The sequence below is a fragment of the Balaenoptera acutorostrata genome, chromosome 2 (assembly GCF_949987535.1).
Source record: "Balaenoptera acutorostrata chromosome 2, mBalAcu1.1, whole genome shotgun sequence".
Taxonomy (NCBI): Eukaryota; Metazoa; Chordata; class Mammalia; order Artiodactyla; family Balaenopteridae; genus Balaenoptera; species Balaenoptera acutorostrata.
Genome location: NC_080065.1, coordinates 55432400 through 55460297, shown reverse-complemented (window position 1 = coordinate 55460297; position 27898 = coordinate 55432400). Strand labels below are relative to the sequence as shown.

The 27898-nt window shown below is 35.9% G+C and overlaps 1 protein-coding gene across 2 annotated transcripts; it reads right to left on the bottom strand.

Annotated features, from left to right (window-relative positions):
* Positions 1–266: 266 nt before the first annotated feature.
* Positions 267–27898, bottom strand: PPWD1 (peptidylprolyl isomerase domain and WD repeat containing 1). 2 transcript variants are annotated; one of them, XM_007176030.2, is made up of 11 exons: positions 27702–27898; positions 24437–24539; positions 22479–22579; positions 22216–22336; positions 13392–13839; positions 9121–9311; positions 8084–8273; positions 4789–4970; positions 3475–3556; positions 1974–2156; positions 272–939 (listed from the first exon to the last, which is right to left on the bottom strand). In XM_007176030.2, the coding sequence occupies exons 1-11, from the start codon at positions 27889–27891 to the stop codon at positions 796–798; spliced, it is 1935 nt and encodes a 644-aa protein (XP_007176092.1). In that variant the 5' UTR covers positions 27892–27898; the 3' UTR covers positions 272–795. The 2 variants fall into 2 exon arrangements, with proteins under 2 accessions (XP_007176093.1, XP_007176092.1); XM_007176031.3 differs by lacking the exons at positions 24437–24539; positions 27702–27898 and adding an exon at positions 23008–23136 and having other exon boundaries at positions 267–939.

Here is a 27898-nt window from a genome sequence, read left to right as displayed (position 1 = left end):
TTCTGAAGTAATTTATGAGGGTAAGTGAAGAAGAAATGAATTAAGACTTGGACTCATATTGTTTTATTGCTCCAATTTCTACTAATCTCTCCATTGTTAGATAGATATTAACATTTTTACGCAATATATACTTTCTTGATGGTATATTTAGTAAGGTAAGAAAAGATATACTATATAAACCGAAGACAAAAACTGTTTAGCTACATTAGAAAAATGATGTGAAAATAGTAAATGAATCAGTATATAAAACCAAGGACTCAGGTGTTCATTTATTCTGATTTTTATATTTGAAGAATATTTCCTAATTATTAAGGAATTAAAACACTTTTGACCAAAGGCACTTCCTATTTATTTATTGAAGTTTTACTTACCACTACTTACTACTTAACAGTGATCAAAGGACAAAACTATTTGGCATGTAACACAAACCTTGTAAAAGGAAATGTGCTGTCACATGCTGACCCTTTTTTATTGGATCTAAAGAAACATTTGAGGGCAGATTATCTGGCATATTTTTAAAAAGCTGAGGAACAAATGCATACCATTCTCATTGTTTAATATGGTTTTAAGTCTCATGAGAAATTATATATAAGGAGTGCTATTTGCCTGAGTTTTGGTCCATTTCAGTTTATCACCTCTTAGCATGAGAAATACTGCAAGAAAACTCAAAGGCAGAGTTTTTAAAAAATGGCCTTTAATGAAAAATATAAATCTTAAGAGCTTCCTTATGTAAAATAATCCTGTGTTTAATATATGTGTATATTTATTTATAAAGACAATGAGACAAATTTTATTTTACTTGACAGTAATATTTATGATGCTGACATCCTCATAGGGCTTATCTGTTTTGGGATTGACTTTGACGTTGGAGATCCTCTGTACAACTTCCATTCCTTTAGTCACTCGTCCAAACACTGTGTGCTTATTATCAAGCCAAGGCTATGTTGGAGGACAAACAGAAAATCTTGGTGAACTCCAAATTCTTAAATCACACCCTCTGGGTGAGCAAATTAAAGAGAATTTAAACTTCAGCTTCATTTAAAAATATAAAAAGATGTACTTTCACTTAGCAGCTTTTAAGAGTAATTTCCATGTTATATTAAAAAATATAAAAGCATAATCTAATGTTTAATTAAATATCTGCATCTTTCAGACCAAACAGCACTTGAAGATGTTTGCTGAAGGTAAGTCCTTTGCATGGCTTAAAGAATTATGGCTAAGGCTTTAAAAGTTTTCTGCAGGAATCTTACCCTGCACAAGAGGCAGTTTGGAATAGTTTAGGCAGCATGTGCTTTGGCATCAGAGAGAGAGGAGCTCAAACTCTGGCTCTGCTACTTACTTGACGTTTGTCAAGTTAATCAGGTCTCACTGTTTCCTCATCTATTTTTTAAAACTGGGTATAGTGATAGTAGAAGTATTGCGAATATTACATGAGTTCATGTGCCTGGCAGACAATAGTTATAAGTATTTTTCCTTTACTGCTCGGTGCCTAATTCTAAAAAATAAAATGTATAATTTTTATAATTTTGTGGAACTGCATAGGAATAGAGCTAGATATTCTTACACTGTATTTCATCAAATCTACAATGTCATTGATTAAGGGCTGCATTCTGATTTCAGAGACATAAAAATGTGGAAAAAAATGTCTTAAAATTGGGAATTCTTACACTCTAATCCTCTCATTCTAAAGATGAGGAAACAAGTCCAGAGGTAAAATAATTTTTGGATTGTCCAATTAATAGTGGCAAAGTTGACTTAAACTGTAGTGTCCTGAATTACAAAAGTACTGTTTTACAAAGTAAAATCTGATTTGTTAGGTAATTTTACGTTTTCTTCTCTAAATTGTTTTCATTTTTATATCCTGGCATATATAAATAATGTAGAGAATAATAAAGCTCTCTTTTCTACTAAATTCACTCTCTTAGATCAAAACCTATGAATCTTTGGCTTATAGACAATGCTGTTCTACTTACCGTTGGTACTACTGTTATGAAAAACTGGGATCCATTAGTATTCGAGCCAGCATTGGCCATGCTGAGTGTATATGGTCTGTCATGTCGTAATGTTGAATGAAATTCATCTTCAAATTCTCCTCCCCATATGCTTTCTCCTCCCATACCAGTACCTGTTGGATCTCCTGTCTGAATCATGAAGCCCTTAACAGAAAGTAGATAAAATCACATTACACGTGTTACATATATGTATGCTTTGGAGTCTTATGTTTGTCAAGAGTGCTTTGTAGTCAATAAAATCTTAACTTTATTAACAGTCATTCTATAAAGTGATTTTATTAAACTCTTAGTTATACTTTAATTTGGATGATATATTTCCATTGCTTAACTGCTACCTTATTTCAATGATTGAAACAAAAATGTAAAGGTCTTTCCATTTATAGATAGGTACTATCTTGCTCAATAATCTAAAGCCAATTAATAATTTAGATAAGTTTTAGGATCTTACATAATGTGTTAGGTCTTAACATAATTGCCCCGCTCTTCTCTCTTCCCTTTCCCTGAACACTCTGGATTTTCTCGTGAGTCACTTCACTAATTCCTTCAGAACCCTGAAATCTGATTTTTCCTTCTGGCATTTCTCCTGCCATTTCTTTCTTTCTTTTTAAAGTTTTTCTTTAAATTTATTTATTTTTATTTTTGGCTGCCTTGGGTCTTTGTTGCTGCACCCGGGCTTTTTCTCTAGTTGCAGCGAGCGGGGGCTACTCTTCGTTGCAGTTTGTGGGCTTTTCACTGGGTGGCTTCTCCTGTTGTGGAGCACAGGCTCTAGACACGCGGGCTTCAGTAGTTGTGGCACTCGGGCTCAGTAGTTGTGGCTCGTGGGCTCTAGAGTGCAGGCTCAGTAGTTGTGGCACACGGGCTTAGTTGCTCCGCGGCATGTGGGATCTTCCCGGACCAGGGCTTGAACCCATGTCCGCTGCATTGGCAGGCAGATTCTTAACCACTGCGCCACCCGGGAAGTCCTCTCCTGCCATTTCTGACCTGCCAGTAATTAAGAACTACATCACTGCTCCATCCATTTTATGGAATGCTGCTCAACAAAATCCTGGGCTGAGTTCATTCTGCTCATCAGGTATTAATGGTAGTTTTCACAGATAAAGTGGCAACATGGCTCTGCTATTATTTAATCTTATCTTCTAGATCCAGACCTTATCTAGCCTCTAGGAACTGGTTACCTTGGCTGTTGGTCTTATCTCAGCAAGATCCTTTATTCATTATCTGACCCTTTGCTTTAACTGCTTTAATTGCTGCAGTGTTTCTAAAAAGGTAACCATGCTATTATTCTTATCCTTGATTCTAGATCTGATTCATGACCATCCATTCTTCTTTTGACTTCCATAGTCCATTTTTCCTATTCCTAATAAACTGCTAAGTGTGAGAGAACAATATTCCTTAGGTTTTAAACCTCTTGTTATGGAATAACATACTATTCCTTAAATCACATAAAATTTGCATAACTGACCTTAATTATGCGATGAAATGTATGTCCATTATAATAACCATTTCTGCTGTGAACACAGAAGTTTTCCACTGTCTTAGGGCACCTAGTAAGACATATATTAAAAATATGAAAATTAATTGGAGCACCTTAGGACAGTTGTCTTTGTAGTTCAGCTTCCTAATGGTGTTTTCAGAATCTTCTGACAGTTTCAGGACAGTCTTTTTTTCGTAATTTCTTCTGATCTCAGGACAAGCAAGAGTTGACAGGGCATATAAGCAGTAGCCTATTCTTATAGTTTAATATAGTATCTGTAGATCATGACTGCTTATTATATTTGAGTTTGACAGTATTTAGATTCCAAAGTCATTGAGCAGTTTAAAAAAAAACAACCATAGCACCTTAACCCACTGCATATAGTGGGTTAAGTTCCTGGGAAAGGTAATTTTCTTATTAAAAAAATGATATAGTATGGTGATATTTCCTGACCAATGACTAATTCACTGATATGACAGCTACTAAATTTAATAAACTTTAAATGACAAGCACACATTCAGATACATTTTCTAAATAATATTAACTAATCTCATGAGATGATTTAATACAGTACTTTATCATGTAATAGCTCCTAAAGCTGGGAATGGCAGAGACAATCAGGAGAATCTGTACCAAGCACATCAGGGAATAGGCTTAATGGATGCATGGGTTCTGAATGCTTAAAATGAGATGGTCCAGGAGTCTAAAACTGCCTAGTTTTTTGTTCAATGCCATGATATGGTAAAACACTGGACATAAAACATTCATATCCAAAATAACTAAGTACTTTTAAGTCAAGACATTGTAAAAGATGTCATCTTTTGGATCAACAATAGCCAGCCATACTGTATTATATATAGTATTGTATGTTCATTCTGCAAACTTTTCAAACATCAGGAAGGAAAAATAATTATCCTCCCCTTAAAGATGTGCTTTGAGAGGAAAGCCAATTATAACAAGTGACCCACGAAGCCTATAGTTGGAATGTGTAGTTGATGGTAGTGGTAATATATATTTGTTTATCACTTTACAGTTACATGCAGCACTGTCATAGCTACGATATTCTGTCCTTATAATAATAAACCTGTGAAGTATGTATATTGAAGTATGTGTATATATTTATAAAATTTTCCCATTTCCTAGCTTAACAGTTATCAGAAAGCTCAGGAAAGATGCTCTATCTAACATTTCAATTCTTCTAAATTCCTTAAGTCAAAATGACAAGAATTTTAAGTTGCATAGTTTCTTCAAATATACACATTTACACTGGTGTTTATTTACGACAACAAAAACAGTACATACTCAACAGGAAAAAGTTTGATGTGAATGTCTCCCATGCTCGTGTGGATAATGGCACTATCTGACACTCGTTTAGGTCCCTCGGCTTGAGTAGCTGCCATGACTTCTTCTTTAGAAGGTTTCTCATTAAAAACATCTCGGTCAGAATCCGCACTTTTTGTATCTTCTGGTTCTCGTTTAGTAAACTCAAGGAGGAAAATAAAAAGTGAGTAAATGAATTAAATTTTTCATCTGGTTAAAATTTACGAACAAGAAAATTTCATTTCTAATGAAGTATTTGAGGAAACTAAGAATTCACATCAGAATAAATGCTTATTTCGGAATCACTTCCTATCATAGGATGTGTAAGGCAGCTAAATTATTTCTACACTTGTCTAATATGAAAATTCATATGATGAAGATGTATGATTTCAAATGGAATTTAATTTCTTTTTTGGTGGAAATTTTTATGGGTACCCATTTAACAAGATGCAGTTTTATTTGAGGTAGCTCTCTGCTTCTGCCTTCTACTATGTCCTACCTAACCTGCAATCTATTGCTTACTTTTCACTATTTAGACTGCCTGAGTAATTCCAGCTCTGCCACTTAACTAGTTATGTGACTTTGGGGAAGTAAATTGATTACTTTCATTTCCTCATTCATAAATGGGGATAATAATAAAAACTACCTCAAAATGGCACCTGATATGAAGATTAAATGAAGGGATGTAAAGTACTTAGAAAACAATGCCTAACATATAGAAGGCACTATATACATATTAATAATTGTTATTTCTATGAGTAGGACCTTGTGCTGGTAGGATGAGGATTCAAAGATGAATCAGTAATGGATCGTGATCTTTTTTTTTTTTGTCAGAGCCCATCTGATCTATCTAAACCCTGAAGCTTGGAAGAAAGGATTACATTTTGAGTGAAGTTGTAGAAATCTCAGGATCCTCGGGGTCTATGGAGAATTGAGAAAAATCTTTCAGTTGTTGAAATTCTGGACTTCTCAAGGCCTGTTTCTTTTATTTGACTCTCAGTAAGCAGAAATCTTTTCCCCCAAGAAAGTTCTACTGGATGTCAACTAAGTTCCAGGAAGGTAAAGCTAGTGCCCAGGCCCTGTCTTGCCTAATGTCATTCCTTGATCTACTTGGATCAATTCCAAATAAAGGAACAACTAAGCTAGGATGTTACTGCCTTAACATATTATTCTCCAGTTATCAAAGGAATGGCATGTCTGTTGTACTATTATGTGAATTTTAAAAGTTATCTTGATTTAGTTCACATGTGGAACTATTAAAGTTCAAATTCTGTAAAATTTTACTTTTATTTCACGATAGTGGATTTGAAAAAGGGATACGAAATTTGTGTATATGTATAGCATTTTAGTTTTGCTTAAGAATATGTACATCTAATTAAAAAAATTCATGAAAATGTTAGCAGTATAAATACACAGTGAGTGACTTAACATTTTGTTTTTCTATTTCTTCAAAGTTTCCAAGGAACATGTGTGGTTTAATCAACATAAGCATAAACTCTGAGGAAAGATAAAGAAAGAAAATTTGTTAAAGTTTTTAAATAAAGTGGATGGAAAATTAGTATATGTGTTTTTAGTGTATATCAAGAATTATCTTTTATGATTTATTTTTACCTTCAAAACAGTTAAATTACAGGTAAAAACAAGAAAAATTATTTTCCTTTAACATATATTAAGAAATCTTTAACAATGACTTTGAAAGTTATAAGCAAAATTCTCATCTTAAAAGAATATACCCATTTTAGGCTAAAAGCTTGGTTGGAGGAGATAAACTGCTAGCCTACATTTACCAAATGCTGGTAACCTTCATAGCATCACAGCTGCTTCTAATGTGTCAGATGAACGAATGAGTATACTATAATGGGCCAGATACTTTACAAAACTGTGGAGTTTGGTATGTGAAGAAAACGTAGTGCCCTGTAATTATGGATTTTATATTATCTTGAGGAAGAGAGGATAGTGTCAGAGACAACCCCCCACCACCAAAAATCAGCAAATTATTCCAAAGAGTGTGACACATAACACAAGCAGGCACACCTAATCCAGACTTAATGTCAAGAGAAGGCTTCCAGGCTGAGACCTGAAGTATGAGTAGGAACTGGGGAGAGGTGTGTGGCTGGTAGAACGAATAACCTGTGCAAACACCTACAAGTAAAAAGAATACTCAAGTCTTGTAAATGGGATCAAGTTCAGTATGGTCAGTATAGCAAATGAACTAAAAATGAAGAAAGGGCTTCCCTGGTGGCGCAGTGGTTGAGAATCCGCCTGCCAATGCAGGGGACACGGGTTCGAGCCCTGGTCTGGGAAGATCCCACATGCCGCGGAGCAACTAGGCCCGTGAACCACAATTACTGAGCCTGCGCGTCTGGAGCCTGTGCTCCGCAATGAGAGGCCACGATAGAGGCCCGCGCACCGCGATGAAGAGTGGCCCCCACTTGCCACAACTAGAGAAAGCCCTCGCACAGAAATGAAGACCCAACACAGCCATAAATAAATAAATAAAATTAAAATAAAAAAGACCTATGACTTTAAAAAAAAGAACAAAAAAAAAACAAAAAAATAAAAATGAAGAAAGATAAACTAGGAGGGCAGCTAATATAGATAGCTGGGGAGTTATTAAAGGATTTTAGGCAGAGAAATAATCACATTTGGGTCTTAGAAAGTCTCTGACTGTGAAGGATAGAATGCAAGGACAGAAGTCTCTACACTTCAGATTTTTCTGTTTGACTGAACAATTAGAACGGTGCTACTCCTAGATAGCTTAGTAGTTTGATTTTAAGCCCAGTCTTAGTTAACACTGCAAGGTACTTTTAGTTCTACAGAAAAAAAAAATCCCTCAGGAATGTACAATTCCAAGGTAGCATCATTACAATGGAATCAAAAGGTAAAAAAAGATATGTATGTAGAGAAGGAGGTGTGCAAGTTATGTTCAAGAGTAAAAGGTGAAAAATACTAAAACAAGAATTTTTAAAACTCCACAGCAAAAACTATTTTGGGTGCAATCATTACCATAGCCGCTTACTATCATCTTAGACAACACAAATAGTTGTAGAAGCCAGGTTGAAAAATGTTCAAAACAGGATGTAAAACAGTAAATACTTAAAATCAAACCCTAGTTAAAAATTCTACAATATTAATGTTATAAGATAGTATTCTGGTTGTTTAGAAAGTCTGCTATTATTGCCAACATTTTCTTCAGTTGAAAGCACAAGCTAAAAAAATAAAACTCCAACTAAACTGGAAGAAACATTAAAGTCTATCTCCTAGTACTTTCACATACCATATAAAATCTATTCTTTTTGAAAGATGTACAGACTATTGTTGGGTCAGCTTGAATATTCTGAAGAACAGGGTTTTCAGAAGCTTTCATTTCTATAGTAGTTGCAGCACGATGTTTTTTGGCTATTCCCTGGAACAACGCCAATTGCATCACTCTAATATTTTCTTGCTTGCCTAAGATCCGCACACACCTGGAAAATACAACAATATTTTATTCAACAAAATTATCAGGATTAACTCCAATTATAACAACTTTACAGATAAAAGCTAGGAATCAACTATATCCTTTATCTTTGTACAAAATAACTAGTGAAGGGTTTTTAAAAAGTGTTTCTCTACCTCTCCTTCTCCCCCCAAAAAGTTATTTTAAATTGGTAGCTATCTATAATTTTCAGATTAAAACAATAACAATCATTCAGTCATACAGCTTTAACCTATCCCTGTCATTTTAATCTTTCTGCAAGTCTTCAAAGATTTTGTATTGCCAAGAACTACAATATAAATTTGTTTATATGTGAGAATGTATAGCACAAGATTTTTTTCCTTTAAATATACTTTAAGTTCTTTTCATTTACATTCTGTGATAGTATCTGATTAGAGCAATTTTGTTCTGAGACCAAATGGACTGTTTGCACAAAAGGCTTACTGTGGTTTCATACATTTTAACTTCTGATTTTATGTCTAGCAGGATGTAATGCTGAATTCTGTGGTTAAAATATTTGGCAACATTTAACATGAACCAGGCTAATTTAAATCAATAAGCAAAAGGCAGACTGAAACTTGTTAAAAAAAAAAAAAATTAAAACTATGCATATCTTCCTTCGATTTCTTTTACAAACATGAGTGGAAACTTTTTACATAAGATTATAAACAACCAAAAGACCACAGAAAAATCCAGTCAAAACATTTGGTTAAGTTTAGACATTTGGGACTATTCCACTTGTCTTAGAACAAACAAAACTCCCATTGTTTCCCAAAAGGAGGAAATGGTCCCTTAAAAGTACATTTTTACAAAGCATAAATTATATTAAAGCTTACCGGTTTGTTTCTACATTTATAACTTTAATGCCCAGCATTGTTCCATATAGCACAAAGTGTCCAGTTTCATCAAAAACTATATTAATTAATCTTACTGCATCCACCTTCTCCAATTCACGTTCTACAGCCATGCGTCGGCCAAATTCCATGTCTGGTAGCTGTTGCCTCATCTGCTGCAGTTCAGTAAACATCTAGGAAACAAACCATTTATTAACAAAAAATGTTACATGATAAAGGGAAAGAGAATTTAAATAAAAGCAGAGTATACATTAAGAGCCACTAACAGTTTATGTACTTATATATCTTCTTAAGGAGTATTCTAAACACTTGAAGCAGGAAATCAGAAGACGTTAGTAAGTTCAATCATAAAAAATAGTATTTATACTAGTTCTTCTAATGAAAAAAAATAAAAGAGTAAATGTAACTACTGCTTTCTCTGCAGAAACAATATATCTGCTGCATTTTATAAGCCACAGACTAACACTTTCCAATAGAAATATAATGCAAACCACATACATAATTTAAAATTTTTTAGTAGCTACATTAAAGTAAAAATAAACAGATAAAATTAATCTTAATGTTTTATTCAACCCAATATATCTAAAATATTATCAAAAGATTTAAATTTAAGTAACATAAAAAATATAAAAAAGCAAAATAAAGATTAAAACATTAAGCAATATTTTAAAATTGAGATATATTCTTTTTTTCTTATATTAAGTCTTTGAAGTCCAGTGTGTATTTTATACTCAGTCCAGCTCAGTTTGGACCAGCCGCATACCAAGTGTTCAACAGCCATATGTGGTTAGTGGCTATTAAACTGGACAGTGCAGCTACGGACTGTGAAGTCCTTGTACAAGGATCATGGGCCTGCCATATAACAAGCACTCAATTTTTGTTGAATGAATGAACTCTTTTATGATTTCACTAATTTATAACAATTTCATAGTTCAGAAAATGTTTCAAGTTATTTTGGAGCACCATTACAATTAATTATCATTAGGTAAATGTGGTTTAGGATAGACGAATATTTTTATGAGTGCCCTTTATTTTGGACATTTGGTTTACTTTTCTGTAGATATTTAATACACAGCTTTCAAGATGGAGGTCACATCTCAATTACTATGTACTATCACACTACCAGCCTCCCCAAAGATGTGATCTTTACAGTTTTCTAGATATTTAGGGCATCAAACTGCAGAAATCAAAAGTAGCTCTCTATTGCAGATGAAAAGAAGTCAGGCTTATGTCCCATCTACTTTTTTTTATGCTTGCATTAACAAAATACCCAGTTTTTCTAGATATGGAAAGAACAACATACATAACTCCAAAAATGTAAAGGAGGTATGTGTTAGGGAACAACATGAGGCCAAGTTCTTAAAGAATAGCTAAAAAGCTTGGTCATTAGGGTTTCTTGTCTCCAGTCTCTGAGACTGATATATTGCTTTACTCATTTGCCAGAAATAGCCTAGATGCCAGACTACATTTTTGTAGTGTGGGACCCTTGATTATTTTTGCTAGAGAGAAGATTCATTTTCAAGACTTAAAGTCTGTACATGGCCATCTGCCCACATATATGTATTTAATACATTTAATCCAACCTTTTAAGCACATCAGTATCTTTTTTGTTACAGTATTCTAGCTTTAATAGCTGGACCTCTGTAATACACAACTGCATGGCCATATGCAGTGCTCCTGATTAATAAAATACCAAAAGATACAACTTCATACCATCTAATTAAGTTTGTCTATTAAACCAGGACTCTAACTAGTTAGAAGCTCCCTCCCTTAACATGGGACTGTGAGATTCTAGTCATTAACCAGTCATTAGCATTGTAAATAATTTAATTGGCATTTGCCTTTTTTTTTTTTTTTGCAAACTCTCTCATTCTGAATTTCAACTTCTGTCATACACTTTGCTACTGACCTTCTCGTATTACCTTAGTCCTATAATTTCAACATATGTTAAAGACAACAGTGAAGAAATAGTGGATTGAACATCTCAGAGTATATGTGTTAAGAGATTTATATCTGGAGAATAGATTTTAAGTATTTCTCTTCTTAAGGAATCTGGGAAGAGCCGCAAGTTGTAAAGAGTTTTAAAATTATATTTAAGTTGAAACCAATATGTAGTTACCAGCCACCATTAAAGAAGAAAATATCAAAAGGAAAGGTTTCTCCTTCTCCTAAAAGCATAATGGAAAGCTATATTCTCCAATAAGAAAATGAGTGGGCTTCCCTGGTGGCGCAGTGGTTGAGAATCTGCCTGCCAATGCAGGGGACACGGGTTCAAGCCGTGGTCTGGGAAGATCCCACATGCCATGGAGCAACTAGGCCCGTGAGCCACAACTACTGAGCCTGTGCGTCTGGAGCCTGTGCTCCGCAACAAGAGAGGCCGCGATAGTGAGAGGCCCACGCACCGCAATGAAGAGTGGCCCCCGCTTGCTGCAACTAGAGAAAGCCCTCGCACAGAAACGAAGACCCAACACAGCCAAAAATAAATAAATAAATTTAAAGGAAAAAAAAAGAATGTGATCTTTCCATTTAAAAAAAATAAAAAGAAAATGAGTTATGAGGATGATTTGATTAGCAAAAAAATCTTCCCTTTTGTCTGGATTCATATTCCTTCAGGCAGATGATCAACCCAACGTATTACTACTTGCCACCAAACAAGAGTATCACTAATAAGGGTGATAACATTTTTGAAGCGCTTAATTCAGGGAATCTAATGTAAACTGGTGACTACCAAGACTGTAGAATTGACACCGTCATACAGTAAACATTATCACTACAAAGGTTCAATCCACAGCCTTTCAGAGGATTCAACATACCATTAGCAGTTAGAGAACCACATGATGGAAACACGTGATGAGACTCAAATATCCACAAAAAGCAATTACCTTAGCATGGATAAAAACTCTTATTCTACAACTACATGCTCTAATAAATTCTTTTTTTTTTTTTTTCTGTTTCATTGGCCACGCTGCACAGCATGCAGGATCTTAGTTCCCCAACCAGGGATCGAACCCATGCCGCCTGCAGTGGAAGCGTGGTGTCTTAACCACTGGACTGCCAGGGAAGTCCCAATAAATTCTTGTTAGCAGTAATTATGTGTCAAGTATTGTTCTTAATGCTGGAAATACAATCGTAAGCAAAACAGATACAGGACCATAAATCACACACAGTTTAGTTTACTAGGGGTTGATACACATTAATCATATAATAAGACCAAATATTCTAAAAGAAAATAAACAGTGATACAACAACCACATTAAAAAAAAAAAAAAGTTGTCTGAGACTGTAAGAACAGTGGAAAATTACCAGGGAAAATGACTCTTCAAGATTTGAAGGATGAGTTCAATAGGTAATGGGAGGAATGGGGAGAGGGGTCACTCCACACATGAGGGACAGCATATGCAAAGGCCCTGTGGTGGAAGACATAGTCAAGAACTGAAAGAAGGTCTGACTGGCTAGAGTAAGAGGTAGTAGAGGTAGGTTGAAGGCACAATATGGCAGGCCACGATTTGGTCTTGATCCTAAGAACAACAGGTAGTCACTAAGAGAGTCAAAGTATGACAAGATCAGATATGTGCTTTGAAAAGATTCCTTTGGGTGTAGCATGAATAACAGATTAGGAGGAAGCCAGAATAGATGCAGGGAGTAGTCCAGGCAATAGGCCAGGCAAAAGATCATGAGCTAGGGTAGTGACAGCTGTGCTCAAAGAAGTGTATGTAAAGTATATGTAGAAAGTAAAATTAGCAGGACTCATGATGAATTAAATAGAGTGGTAAGGAAAAACAGGTAAAGATGACTCAGGTTCTGGCTTGTGCAAGCAGATGGATATTTGTGCCATTCACGAAGACAGCAAAAATAAATAAATAAAATAAAAGGATATAATAGAAAGCTGGAAAAATAAATTTGGAAGTAGTCATACAGACAGACAGGAGTGTAGAGTGAGGAGAGAAGGGGGCCTAGCATGGGTTTTGAGGATCTCAAAAGAAGGAGCTTGCAAACAAAACAAAACTGAAAAAAAAGACACATAAGTATAAGAAAACTGGCTCAGAATTTATCGTATCATAAACCTAGAGAAGGGAGTTTTGAAGAGCAACAATGCAAGACAGCAGACAGCTGAATAATATCTTTAATGTGCTAAGAGAAAATGATCATCAATCTAAATGTCCATATCCAGAAAAAAAAATCTTTTAAGAAATAGCACAAAATAAAGACATTTTCACAAAAGTAAAATCTGATTAAATTTATATGGCACTTACACTTAGTGATTCATCAAAGACTCTCATGAGTTTTCCAGTTAAAAATCTGAAAATTCTAACTTTTCTATCAGAACCAATAGTAGCTATTTTCTTCCCATCAGGTGAAAAACATATGCTGGTTGGATAAGACTTGCACTTGGCAAATTCATATAAATCTGTGTCAGTTTTATATTCCCAGTTCACATTTTTGGGGAATTTATATTCATGAAGAGGACCGGTCCAGTATTCAATCATTCCAGATTTGTCAGAAGACACTATTGCTTTGTAAACTGGGTTTAGTCGTATCTGAGTAAGAGGTGATATATGGAGTTTGTCAAAAATATGTAGCGGCTGGTTATCTCCTCGACCGTCATAAATGAAAATTTTTCCTGTACTCTTCTCAGAAGCAGCAACTGAAGATATGGCATCCCCTGGGCAATAGATCCACTCACACTGTCCAGGAAAATAGCTAAAATAGTAAAGAATTGAGGGGGAAAAAAAGAGGTCAATACAAGAAGTAAGCATCCTTCCTCATTCTCATCACCAAAAAATGTCCTGGCCAGTGATTTACTTGTTTTGGATTCTTTGCTCAGAAGTAGCAGACAGAGATACAGAATGGGGAAGAATAAGAATACCTACTGATTTTTCTCTTTCTGACTTATCAATGCAATGATAATAACTTCTGAGGATTTATCAAACCACAAGAAGAGAACTGCATACAGTAGATCATTTACAAGGAAACCTGAACAGACGTGGGCCTTAAAATACTCCAGGGCATTGTTTTTTGGATCTTTGTCTATGTCTCCATCTATGTATAACTTACTTTTAAAGGTTAGCATGTAACAGTATACTTCACAAATCCATTCTTGAAATATTTAACATACAAATATTTTAGTCATGACTATGCTCAACAGAAAAACATTCTGATATCACACTCTCATTATCAGTTGCTTGATCTTACAACTATGAGCTTTGAACATGCTACCTGATAAAGTGTAAAAGAACTGGACAGATTTAATCAACATACAAAACTTATATATTCAATTGTGTGTTGTCTCCTTCAAAATAGTCAGTCTGAGAAGTTACACAGTTATTCCAATGATTGAGGTAATGTTCAAAACCTTTTAGGGACTCTTAGAATTCCTATCAAAGCTTAAAAAATATAGGCATACCTTGGAGATATTGCAGGTTTGGTTCCAGACCATTGCAATAAAGTGAAAACTGCAATAAAGCAAGTCACATGGATTTTTTGGTTTCCCAGGGCATATAAAAGTTTATGTTTACACTACCTGTAGCCTATTAAGTGTGCAATTGCACTATGTCTAAAAATATAAATATATATAAATATATGGCTATACGTACCTTAATTAAAAAATATTTTATTGACTCCCTCTTGCGAGAGCACCAGAATCACAACTAACTGCTGAACAATCAATGACAGGAAGACACTGGAACGCATCAAAAAAGATACCCCACATCCAAAGACAAAGGAGAAGCCACAATGAGACGGCAGGAGGGGCGCAATCACAATAAAATCAAATCCCATAACTGCTGGGTGGGTGACTCACAAACTGGAGTACACGTATACCACAGAAGTCCACCCGCTGGAGTGAAGGTTCTGAGGCCCACGTCAGGCTTCCCAACCTGGGGATCCGGTAACAGGAGGAGGAATTCCTGGAGAATCAGACTTTGAAGGCTAGTGGGATGTGATTGCAGGACTTCGACAGGACTGGGGTAAACAGACTCCACTCTTGGAGGGCACACACAAAGTAGTGTGCGCATCGGGACCCAGGGGAAGGAGCAGTGACCCCATAGGAGACTGAACCAGACCTACCTACTAGTGTTGGAGGGTGTCCTGCAGAGGCGGGGGGTAGCTGTGTCTCACCGTGAGGACAAGGATACTGGCAGCAGAAGTTCTGGGAAGTATTCCTTGGCGTGAGCCCTCCCAGAGTCTGCCATTAGCCCCACCAAAGAGCCGGGTAGGCTCCAGTGTTGGGTCGCCTCAGGCCAAAAAACCAACAGGGAGGGAACCCAGCCCCACTCATCAGCAGAAAAAGTGGATTAAAGTTTTGCTGAGCTCTGCCCACCACAGCAACAGCCAGCTCTACCCACCACCACATTCCCTCCCATCAGGAAACTTGCACAAGCCTCTTAGATAGCCTCATCCACCAGAGGGCAGACAGCAGAAGCAAGAAGAACTACAATCCTGCAGCCTGTGGAACAAAAACCACATTCACAGAAAGATAGACAAGATGAAAAGGCAGAGGGCTATGTACCAGATGAAGGAATCAGATAAAACCACAGAAAAACAACTAAACAAAGTGGAGATAGGCAACCTTCCAGAAAAAGAATTCAGAATAATGATAGTGAAGATGATCCAGGACCTCAGAAAAAGAATGGAAGCAAAGATCAAGAAGGTGCAAGAAATGTTTAACAAAGACCTAGAAGAATTAAAGAACAAACAAACAGAGATGAACAATACAATAACTGAAATGAAAAATACACTAGAAGGAATCAATAGCAGAATAACTGAGGCAGAAGAACGGATAAGTGACCTGGAAGACAGAATGGTGGAATTCACTATTGCGGAACAGATTAAAGAAAAAAGAATGAAAAGAAATGAAGACAGCCTGAGAGACCTCTGGGACAACATTAAACGTAACAACATTCGCATTATAGGGGTCCCAGAATGAGAAGAGAGAGAGAAAGGACCCGAGAAAATATTTAAAGAGATTATAGTTGAAAACTTCCCTAACATGGGAAAGGAACTAGCCACCCAAATCCAGGAAGCGCAGAGAGTGCCAGGCAGGATAAACCCAAGGAGAAACATGCCGAGACACACAGTAATCAAATTGGCAAAAATTAAAGACAAAGAAAAATTATTGAAAGTAACAAGGGAAAAACGACAAATAACATACAAGGGAGTTCCCATAACGTTAACAGCTGATTTCTCAGCAGAAACTCTACAAACCAGAAGGGAGTGGCATGATATATTTAAAGTGATGAAAGGGAAGAACCTACAACCAAGATTACTCTACCCAGCAAGGATCTCATTCAGATTCGACGGAGAAATCAAAAGCTAAGAGAATTCAGCACCACCAAACCAGCTCTACAACAAATGCTAAAGGAACTTCTCTAAGCGGGAAACACAAGAGAAGAAAAGGACCTACAAAAACAAACCCATAACAATTAAGAAAACGAGAATAGGAACATACATATCGATAATTACCTTAAACGTGAATGGATTAAATGCTCCAACCAAAAGACACAGGCTCGCTGAATGGATACAAAAACAAGACCCATATATATGCTGTCTACAAGAGACCCACTTTGGACCTAGGGACACATACAGACTGAAAGTGAGGGGATGGAAAAAGATATTCCATGCAAATGGAAATCAAAAGAAAGCTGGAGTAGCAATACTCATATCAGATAAAATAGACTTTAAAAATAATGATTGTTACAAGAGACAAGGAAGGACACTACATAATGATCAAGGGATCAATCCAAGAAGAAGATATCACAATTATAAATATATATGCACCCAACATAGGAGCACCTCAATGCATAAGGCAACTGCTAACAGCTATAAAAGAGGAAATCGACAGTAACACAATAATAGTGGGGGACTTTAACACCTCATTTACACCAATGGACAGATCATCCAAACAGAAAATTAATAAGGAAACACAAGCTTTAAATGACACAGTAGACCAGATAGATTTAATTTATAGGACATTCCATCCAAAAACAGCAGATTACACTTTCTTCTCAATTGCGCACGGAATATTCTCCAGGAGAGATCGCATCTTGGGTCACAAATCAAGCCTCAGTAAATTTAGGAAAATTGAAATCATATCAAGCATCTTTTCTGATCACAACACTATGAGATTAGAAATCAATTACAGGGAAAAAACGTAAAAAACACAAACGCGTGGAGGGTAAACAATACGCTATGAAATATCCAGGAGATAACTAAAGAAATCAAAGAGGAAATCAAAAAATACCTAGAGACAAATGACAACAAAAACACAACAATCCAAAACCTATGGGATGCAGCAAAAGCAGTTCTAAGAGGGAAGTTTATAGCAATACAAGCCTACCTCAAGGAACAAGAAAAATCTCAAATAAACAATCTAACCTTACACCTAAAGGAACTACAGAAAAAAGAACAAACAAAATCCAAAGTTAGTAGGAGGAAAGAAATCATAAAGATCAGAGCAGAAATAAATGAAATAGAAACAAAACAATAGAAAAGATCAATAAAACTAAAATCTGGTGCTTTGAGAAGATAAACAAAATTGATAAACCATTAGCCAGACTCATCAAGAAAAGAGAGGACTCAAATCAATAAAATTAGAAAAGACAAAGGAGAAGTTACAACAGACACCGCAGAAATACAAAGCATCCTAAGAGACTACTATAAGCAACTCTATGCCAATAAAATGGACAACCTGGAAGGAATGGACAAATTCTTTGGAAAGCATAACCTTTCAAGACTGAACCAGGAAGAAATAGAAAATATGAACAGACCAATCACAAGTAATGAAATTGAAACTGTGATTAAAAATCTTCCAACAAACAAAAGTCCAGGACCAGATGGATTCACAGGTGAATTCTATCAAACATTTAGAGAAGAGCTAACACCCATCCTTCTCAAACTCTTCCAAAAAATTGTGAGGAAGGAACGCTCCCAAACTCACTCTAAGAGGCCACCATCACCCTAATACCAAAACCAGACAAAGATACTACAAAAAAAAGAAAATTACAGACCAATATCACTGATGAATACAGATGCAAAAATCCTCAACAAAATACTAGCAAACACAATCTAACAACACATTAAAAGGGTCCTACACCATGATCAAGTGGGATTTACCCCAGGGATGCAAGGATTCTTTAATATACACAAATCAATCAATGTGATACACCATATTAACAAACTGAAGAATAAAAATCATATGATCATCTCAATAGATGCAGAAAAAGCTTTTGACAAAATTCAACACCCATTTATGATAAAAACTCTCCAGAAAGTGGGCATAGAGGGAACCTACCTCAACATAATAAAGGCCATATACAACAAACCCACGGCAAACATCATTCTCAATGGTGAAAAACTGAAAGCATTTCCTCTAAGATCAGGAACAAGGATGTCCACTCTCGCCACTATTATTCAACATAGTTTTGGAAGTCCTAGCCATGGCAATCAGAGAAGAAAAAGAAATAAAAGGAATACAAATTGGAAAAGAAGAAGTAAAACTGTCACTGTTTGCAGATGACATACTATACATAGAGAATCCTAAAGATGCCACCAGAAAACTACTAGAGCTAATCAATGAATTTGGTAAAGTTGCAGGATACAAAATTAATGCACAGAAATCTCTTGCATTCCTATACACCAATGATGAAAAATCTGAAGGAGAAGTTAAGGAAACACTCCCATTTACCAGTGCAAAAAAAAAGAATAAAATACCTAGGAATAAAGCTAGCTAGGGAGACAAAAGACCTGTATGCAGAAAACTATAAGACACTGATGAAAGAAATTAAAGATGATACCAACAGATGGAGAGATACACCATGTCCTTGGATTGGAAGTATCAATATTGTGAAAATGATTATACTACCCAAAGCAATCTACAGATTCAATGCCATCCCTATCAAATTACCAATGGCATTTTTTACAGAACTAGAACAAAAAATCTTAAAATTTGTATGGAGACACAAAAGACCCCGAATAGTCAAAGCAGTCTTGAGGGAACAAAACGGAGCTGGAGGAATCAGACTCCCGGACTTCAGACTATACTACAAAGCTACAGTAATCAAGACAGTATCGTACTGGCACAAAAACAGAAATATAGATCAATGGAAAAGGATAGAAAGCCCAGAGATAAACCCACGCACCTATGGTGAACTAATCTATGACAAAGTAGGCAAGGATATACAGTGGAGAAAAGACAGTGTCTTCAATAAGTGGTGCTGGGAAAACTGGACAGCTACATGTAAAGGAATGAAATTAGAACACTCCCTAGCACCATACACAAAAATAAACTCAAAATGGATTAGACACCTAAATGTAAGACTGGACACTATAAAACTCTTAGAGAGGGGCTTCCCTGGTGGCGCGGTGGTTGAGAATCTGCCTGCTAATGCAGGGGACACGGGTTCGAGCCCTGGTCTGGGAAGATCCCACATGCCGCAGAGCAACTGGGCCCGTGAGCCACAATGACTGAGCCTGCGCGTCTGGAGCCTGTGCTCTGCAACGAGAGAGGCCGCGATGGCGAGAGGCCCGCGCAACGTGATGAAGAGTGGCCCCCACTCGCCGCAGCTAAAGAAATCCCTCGCACAGAAACGAAGACCCAACACAGCCATAAATAAATAAATAAAATTAAAAAAAAAAAAAAACTCTTAGAGGAAAACATAGGAAGAACACTCTTTGACATAAATCACAGCAAGACCTTTTTTGATCCACCTCCTAGAGAAATGGAAATAAAAACAAAAATAAACAAATGGGACCTAATGAAATTTAAAAGCTTTTGCACAGCAAAGGAAACTACAAACAAGGCGAAAAGGCAACCCTCAGAATGGGAGAAAATATTTGCAAGTGAATCAACGGACAAAGGATTAATCTCCAAAATATATAAACAGCTCATGCAGCTCAATATTAAAAAAGCAAACAACCCAATCCAAAAATGGGCAGAAAACCTAAATAGACATTTCTCCAAAGAAGACATACAGATGGCCAAGAAGCACATGAAAAGCTGCTCAACATCACTAATTATTAGAGAAATGCAAATCAAAACGACAATGAGGTATCATCACCTCACACCAGTTAGAATGGGCATCATCAGAAAATCTACAAACAAATGCTGGAGAGGGTGTGGAGAAAAGGGAACCCTCTTGCACTGTTGGTGGGAATGTAAATTGATACAGCCACTATGGAGAACAGTATGGAGGTGCCTTGAAAAACTAAAAAAGAATTACCATATTATCCAGCAATCCCACTACTGGGCATATACCCAGAGAAAACCATAATTCAAAAAGACACATGCACCCCAATGTTCACTGCAGCACTGTTTACAATACCTAGGTCATGGAAGCAACCTAAGCGTCCATCGACAGATGAATGGATAAAGAAGTTGTGGTACATATATACAATGGAATATTACTCAGCCATAAAAAGGAACGAAATTGGGTCATTTGTAGAGATGTGGATGCATCTAGAGACTGTCATACAGAGTGAAGTAAGATAGAAAGAGAAAAACAAATATCGTATATTAACACATATATGTGGAACCTAGAAAAATGGTACAGATGAACCGGTTTGCAGGGCAGAAATTGAGACACAGATGTAGAGAACAAATGTATGGACACCAAGGGGGGAAAGTGGAAGGGGGGTCGGGAGAGGGGGGTGGTGTGATGAAGTGGGAGATTGGGAGTGACATATATACACTGATATGTATAAAATGGATAACTAATAAGAACCTGCTTATAAAAAAATAAATAAAATTCAAAAATTCAAAAAAATATATTTTATTGCTAAAAAAAATGCTAATTGTCATCTGAGCCTTCAGCAAGTCATAATCTTTTTGTAATAGTAACATCAGAGATCACTGACCACCGTAACAAATACAAAAATAATGAAAAAGTTGAAATATTATGAGAATTTCCAAAATGTGAAATGACACAAACTGAGCAAATGCTGCTGGTAAAATGGTGAGTATAGACTTGTTCATGCAGGGTTGCCACAAACTTCTATTTGCCCAAAACCCCACAGTATCTGTGAAGCACAATAAAACAAGATATGCCTGTTGCTCTTTCAATATCCTCAAAGGGGGCAAATGTTCAACATTTATGAATAGATTTGATTTTTTAAAATAGCTAAAGTCTGAGGGAAACAAAGCTGGGGAATAAGACACATGATCAATAGGTATTTCTATTTGTAGTCAAAAAATAAGTTCTGACCACAAATAATGAGACTGATTTCCTTCAGTGTCTCATAAACTGATTTTGAAGGAAATTCCAAAGAATTCCTGCTACATACTGAATTGTGTAGTTCCAACCCCCTACTCCTCCAATTCATATGGTGAAGCCCACATCTCCAAAGTGACTGTATCTGGAGAAAGGGTTTTAAAGAGGTAATTAAGGTTAAATGAGGTCATAAAGGTGAGGCCCTAATCCCACAGGCCTGTGGCCTTCTAAGAAGTGGAAGAGTAAAATATTCCCCACTCTTTCCTGTCTCTAATGAGGACAAAGTGTGAAACCTGGAAGAGAGTCCTCACCAGAAACCACACCCTGCTGGAACCTTGATTTTGGACTTTCCAGCCTCCGAAACTGTGAGAAAATAAATTTCTGTTGCTTAAGCTACCCAGGGTATGGTCTTTTGTTTAATCTCATTACTGTACAGTCTAAACACATAGTTTGGATGTCAGTATACTTCAAAGTTAAAATAACCAACAGCTCCAAAAATGTGCATAAGCCTTATACAAACACAATGACATATTACTGAAATAAGCATAACAAGGAAGTTAATTCTATGCATCAGTAAATTAGACGTGATGGATACTCATTAATTTATTAAGTAGTGTCAAATGGATAAAATGAATCCTTGTTGTGGCACTGTTGGGACATTTCTGCTGTAATTAATGACAAAAAACACAGCAGGAGCTCCCAAACAGCATTGTAACAAGGATTCATAATATTTAATTTTCCCAAGTAAAATCGATAGTCACATTTTTTAATGGAATGGTAATAATTCTGTTTAGAAATACCTATGGAACAGGGAAGTTTAGTTCAAGAATTCTTCCACTAAGTTAAAAAAATATATACTTTAAAAAAGACTCACCCAAGCTTCAGCATATTGATCATGTCAAAGTTCACTACATCAAACACCTTCATTGCTTTATCATCACCCACGGAACAGAACAATGCTCCCTCAGAGCTAATTGCAATACTCTCAATAACTCCTATTTAAATAAATCAAATTAAAACATTCTAGTAAACACCAATGAAATGGACATAATTGAAAGAAAAAATATTTTAAAAGAAACTTTAATCAGTACAGTTTAAAAGAGAGCCAAAGGGAAAAAAAAAAAGTGAAATTCTTACCTAGGTGACTGCGAAAATGTTTAACAAATTCAATCCCCTCTTCTACTTTTTTCCAGAATTTAACATGTCCATCATGACTGGCAGTAATAATAAAGTCTGTCCTGCATATATAAAATTGTAGAAGTTAATTTCTAAAACAGATCTATGAATCACTTAGTACTCCCAAAGCAATCATTCACTGAGAATCTTGGACTCTTAAATAACAGGTTAAAAAAAAAAAAACCTTCCTTTATGCAGACCACTATATCACTATATTAGCGTAGACAGAACATTGCAAAATTTGATGCTCTTTTTTGGATATCATAACAGCTTCTGCTGCACTAATTTTAAATCCAAGAGCTAGGATCAGAATTGAGCTAGAACTTGACATTAAAAAAAAAAAAAAAAAAGAAAAAGACAAATCTCATCAGGAATCACGAGATCTTAGGGTCCTTTAATGCTAGAAATACCCTATAGGCAGTCTTTTCACAGGGAAAATGTACTATCTTTCAGAAGTTGATAAATAATTAAATTCCAACATACTACTTACATATACAGCAAAATTCAATGTAAGTTTGTTTCAGATACTATCCAAGGTATTTTGGTTGTTTAAGTATCAAAATCTTGTACAGTATAGCCTCCTCTGTCAGGTATATAAAAATAGAAACCATTTGTTGAAACCTAGTATATGTCAAGTACTCTACATACATTATCTTAGTTACAACTACCTTTACAGCAACTCTATTAGGGTGAATATTTTTTACCACCTTTTTAAAAATTAGGAAATAGTTTTAAAATGTTAAATGTATTTGCCACAGGTCCATAGCTGGAGAGCAGCATTCAATACTGGGTCTGCCTAACTTCAAAATCTAGGTTTCTATAAAATCTTCAAAAATCTTTCTATTACACCCTGCTGACTTAGGTTAAACAAAGAAACTTGGAGTGATAGAATGCTAGTCCTATATGCTGCTTTATACACTGACAACTTTGGACTAGGAAAAAAGAGTTAATATTCGGTTAAAATTATCCCATAAATGAAATATAAAGATATTTAAATCTTTAACTGTCTCCAAGAGATCAAGAATAGACTGATCCAAAGAGCAACAACTCATCTTCTTCTTTCCATGCTCACTGCCAATATCATCCCAGCCACTATCATATCTCATCTAGGCTTCTGTATTAGCCTCCTAACTGCTCTCTCTGTATCCATTCTTGCTCTATTTGAATCCATTCATCTCACCACAGCCAGAGTGATCTTAAATATATATATATATATATATATATATATATATGCATATATATATATATATGGTGTTACTCTCCCAATCAGGTTCAAATTCCATATAAGAAATAGAAAACCGTCTGGGGTTTAGTCCTTGCCTTTTTCCTCCAGCCTCATCTGCCATTTAACCCCTCTAAATCTGCTTCCTTATCTGTAAAATGTAGATGATACTACCTTATAAGATTGTTAAGATAAATGAAATAATTTATGAAAAAGCCTTGGCACTGTACCTGGACATAATATGCACTCAACAAAGAGCAGAATATTACTATTATTATTATTATCCTTCTACAAATCCCTGTTCAGCTATTTTGAAGGTCCTGTGACATTTCCAGAATGTCTTAGATCTCATCATTTTCCCCATTAGTACTGAAGAGGCCAGCTACCAATTACTCCCATCTTATCTAATAGACTCTTCTTCATGGAAGCTCAGACACTACCTGGACCATCCCCTTTTGGCATTTATCTCCAAAAGACATGTACACAAACCAGGGAATTTTGTCTTAGAGAATGCATTCCTTGTATGATATAGGAAAGACCATGTAGGTCTTTATTTAACATAAACTATTACAAAACCTATGGAATGAAATAGAAATCCTTAATATCATAAAGCTACTTCTACAAATCCATCTCAAAATTGAAGCATTTTAAAAAAGGATAAACTTCTCAGAAAAAAATTAAGATGTGATAGACTTACTTGGTGCACACCACATGGGTGATAACATCTCTATGCATGTAACTGCGCTCATACATGGATGCACTGGGGAGATTATCAAGATAGACTCTTTCAAACTCTAGAACTAAGGAAAAAAAGTAAAGAAAAATATTTTTTAACAACTGGAATGCTATTTTGTATTTTCTTCTAGATTTTAATTTCTCTCAATTCACGTATAATGAAAAAAAAATCCAGTGTCAGTTATGTCAGTTGTAACTTATTATTTCACAGTACTGAATAGCACCATTATTTAGTCAGTCATAACAGGTTCTCAAGTACTATATAGACGTTTAACTGTTCCCAGAACTTAAGAATTGAGTGGTTCTGGCTTAATATAAAGGTTCCATTAAAAACCAAAAATCTTAAGTTTCATGAAAATATCACAACCATATTTCTAACCATGTAGATCCAATTATTAGTGCTTATTTAAATAAGTAATAAGAGGCCAGTGACAATCTAGAATGTCTCAGTTTATCTTGAAGGCAATGATCCTCTTTGAAGTCACTGATACCAGGTTTGAAACAGGTAAACAAGATAAATGCTTAGATTTTTGGAGCTGAGAAAATCCTAGAGAATATCCAGTTGAGTGCTTCTCAAACCTTTCCCAAGGGCAAAACATTTTTAAGAGTGGTAATCTGAGGAAATATTTCATTCTATGAGCTATGAAAAATTTTACTAGTAAAAAATGCCATTATACTTGTAACCAACAAAACAATCCATGATGGCCAAACACGCCTATAAAAAGTTCCTAAATTAAGCATGACTGTTTCACGGTTTTTCGTAACTACTATATAGCAGACTCAAAGTTGTATCCAACAAATTACTTTTCCCTTCATTTTTAGTAACAGAACCCCTGTTTTTATATGGGAATATTGACATCCAGCCACAAGATCTTTCTCACCATCTCTGCAATTAGGTGTGACCAAATGCCAATGAGATAAAAGTGAAAGTGTCGTGTAACAGTCAAGAAGTCTCCTTGAAGAGTTGTGCCCTTCTTCCCTTATTCAGTCCTACAGCTGGGAACTGGGAGATAAGCACTGTTAATTCTAACAAACACTAAGGACAAAGATGAGGTCCATACCCTAGTGACGTTTGGGCAGGAAGTTGGAAAGAACCTAGGTCCCTTTGGAGCCTCCACACCAATCCTAGATTGTCTACTTTAGGACTTTTATCTTTTTAATGTTACTGTCATATTGAATTTTTCTGTAATATGCAGCTAAATTTAATCCTATCTGATGCATATTCCTTTTGTTGTTTGTTAGTTCACTTGTTGAACAGATATTTATTGAAAACAAACTAGGTTCCAAAAGACATGGACATAAAGAAGAATTAACACATAGTTCCTGTCCTTGAGAAACCATCAGTTTAATTAAACGTAATGCCATATCATCATTTATAGTGTCTTTCTGAAAATGTGTACAAAAGTCCAATGTCCAAAGAACATGTTAAAGGGGATGGTTCCATTTCTAGAAAGTTTTAAACCCCTGTCCTTTTAGATAAAATCTTCAATGATATTTTTCTAACATTTCAGACGTTTTTAAATTTCAACTTTTTCTTCAAACTGAATACACTACTGACTGGCTTAAATAGAATAAACATCTAATTGTCTCAACTGTATCAAGTTTATAAGCTTTTTGTCTCCTAATGCTAATATCAGCACTTTGAAATTTTTGGATTTTTCCATTCCCTCCACTCATTTACACAAAAAAAGGACATGAAATCTAGTGCAAGAAAATAATTACGAGCATAAACATTATAATATTCAATCACTCAATACTTATTGAGTATCTGCTATATGCAAAGCACTGTACCAAGCACTGGAGCAAAACAGGCATGTTCTTTGCACTTATATGTTTACAGTCTTAACAGTGAAGAGAAACATTAATCAGACAATCACATGAATAAATATACAATTAAAAATGTAGCAAGTGTAATGAGGAAACAATTGCTATGGAAACACTTAACAGACAGACTTAGTAGTAAAAAAAAAAAAGGTAATGCACTTTAAGGGTGTTAATGTACAATGTTCAAAAAAGTAGCTTCTTCAAAATTCGGATGCATAAAATTTGAAGGCTACCTATAAATTCAGTGTGATAAACATACCTCAGATTTATGATCAATGTGCTTTAGAAACCTAGCCCAGACTGGAGAAGTCACAGGTTTCCCAGAGGAGGTGATAGCTGAGCTGAGTGCTAAAGGTTGAACAATAGTAGGTTAAGTGAAATGGGTGAGGGAAATTATTCCAGGTAGAGACACCATGACAGCCACACAGGCATTCACAGGAGAAAAAGGGCATGCCCAATTCTCAAGTGTTTTAGTATGGCTGGAGCACAGAGTAAGAAGGAACTAAAAGGGTTTGGTAGAGGGAAGTAATGGAAATGTGCTGAGGGAGGTAAGGAGAAATCATATCAAGAAGGACCTTGTATGCTATGTTAGGGAGTTTGGACTTTGTTTTGAAAATAATGAGAAATCACTTAAAATTTTTAAGTAGGGAGAGTAATAAAGATTTGAACTTTCAGAAAGATCACATTTTAATGGTCTTACACGTTTAAGGAAAACATTTCAAAGAACTTGAAAAGTAAGAAAATTTAATATGTCCCTTTCACCACTGCCCCCCCCCGCCCTTTTTTAGACCACCCTTTTTAGTTGATAAAATTTTGTCACTAATCCACGTTAGTGGCAAAATGCTTCAGGCCATGGTATCTCACGAGTATGGTTTGAAAACCACAGACCTTGGTTTTTAGATGAAAGATTTGTGATCCAGGAAACTTATTAACTATGTCAGAAAACTCATCAGTGGAAGAGTCAGGATTGAAATTACCTTTACCTATTCTTTACCACTCTAAATAGGCACCGCCTGCCCCGGCGGCCCAACACACTACACCACTCTTGAACTGACAACCTTAAATAGAACCAGTATTCTTATCCACATCTGCTAAACGGGGTTAAAAATTCCAACCTCATACGTCTGCTGTACGGATTAAACGAGAGGCGCCAAACACGTAAGTACCGACATAAATTAGCTTTAGCATCTATTGTAACAAATCAGAGATTAATTGTGTTAGATATTATCAAAAAGACGCTTTACTCAAACCAAATAACTATTTCGGGAGTAAAGAACGGCCAGAAGTGAGAAGACGACCCTCTGTTCCAAGGGCACAAATCCTCCGTTTTGGGGTCTGGCTTGAACTCTCCTACTCGGGGGACACAGCATTCCAACCTGCCCTGTGCCTATCTCTGTAGCTACCTTTCCTCTTCTTGACCAGCGTTGCCTCTACAGGTAAGGGCCCAACCCAGCGCTCTTCATTTTCTTCTTCGTTCTCTTGGGCCACAGCCACTACCAGCTCTCCCTCGCCAAGTTCCGTTTTTTCAGGTTCCTCCGGGTCCCGGCGCCTTCTCCTTCTCAGCTGTGACTCGCTGCCACCTTCGGCCGCCATGTTGTCC

Excerpts from the sequence above, each read along its gene's own strand:
- PPWD1 (XM_007176030.2), bottom strand. The coding sequence starts at position 27,891 with ATGGCGGCCGAAGGTGGCAGCGAGTCACAGCTGAGAAGGAGAAGGCGC. Across the intron at positions 13,840-22,215 it reads ATCAATATGCTGAAGCTTGG|CTATTTTCCTGGACAGTGTG; the intron begins GTGAGTCTTTTT and ends TTACTATTTTAG. Across the intron at positions 3,557-4,788 it reads ATCAAACTTTTTCCTGTTGA|GTGCCCTAAGACAGTGGAAA; the intron begins GTATGTACTGTT and ends ATGTCTTACTAG.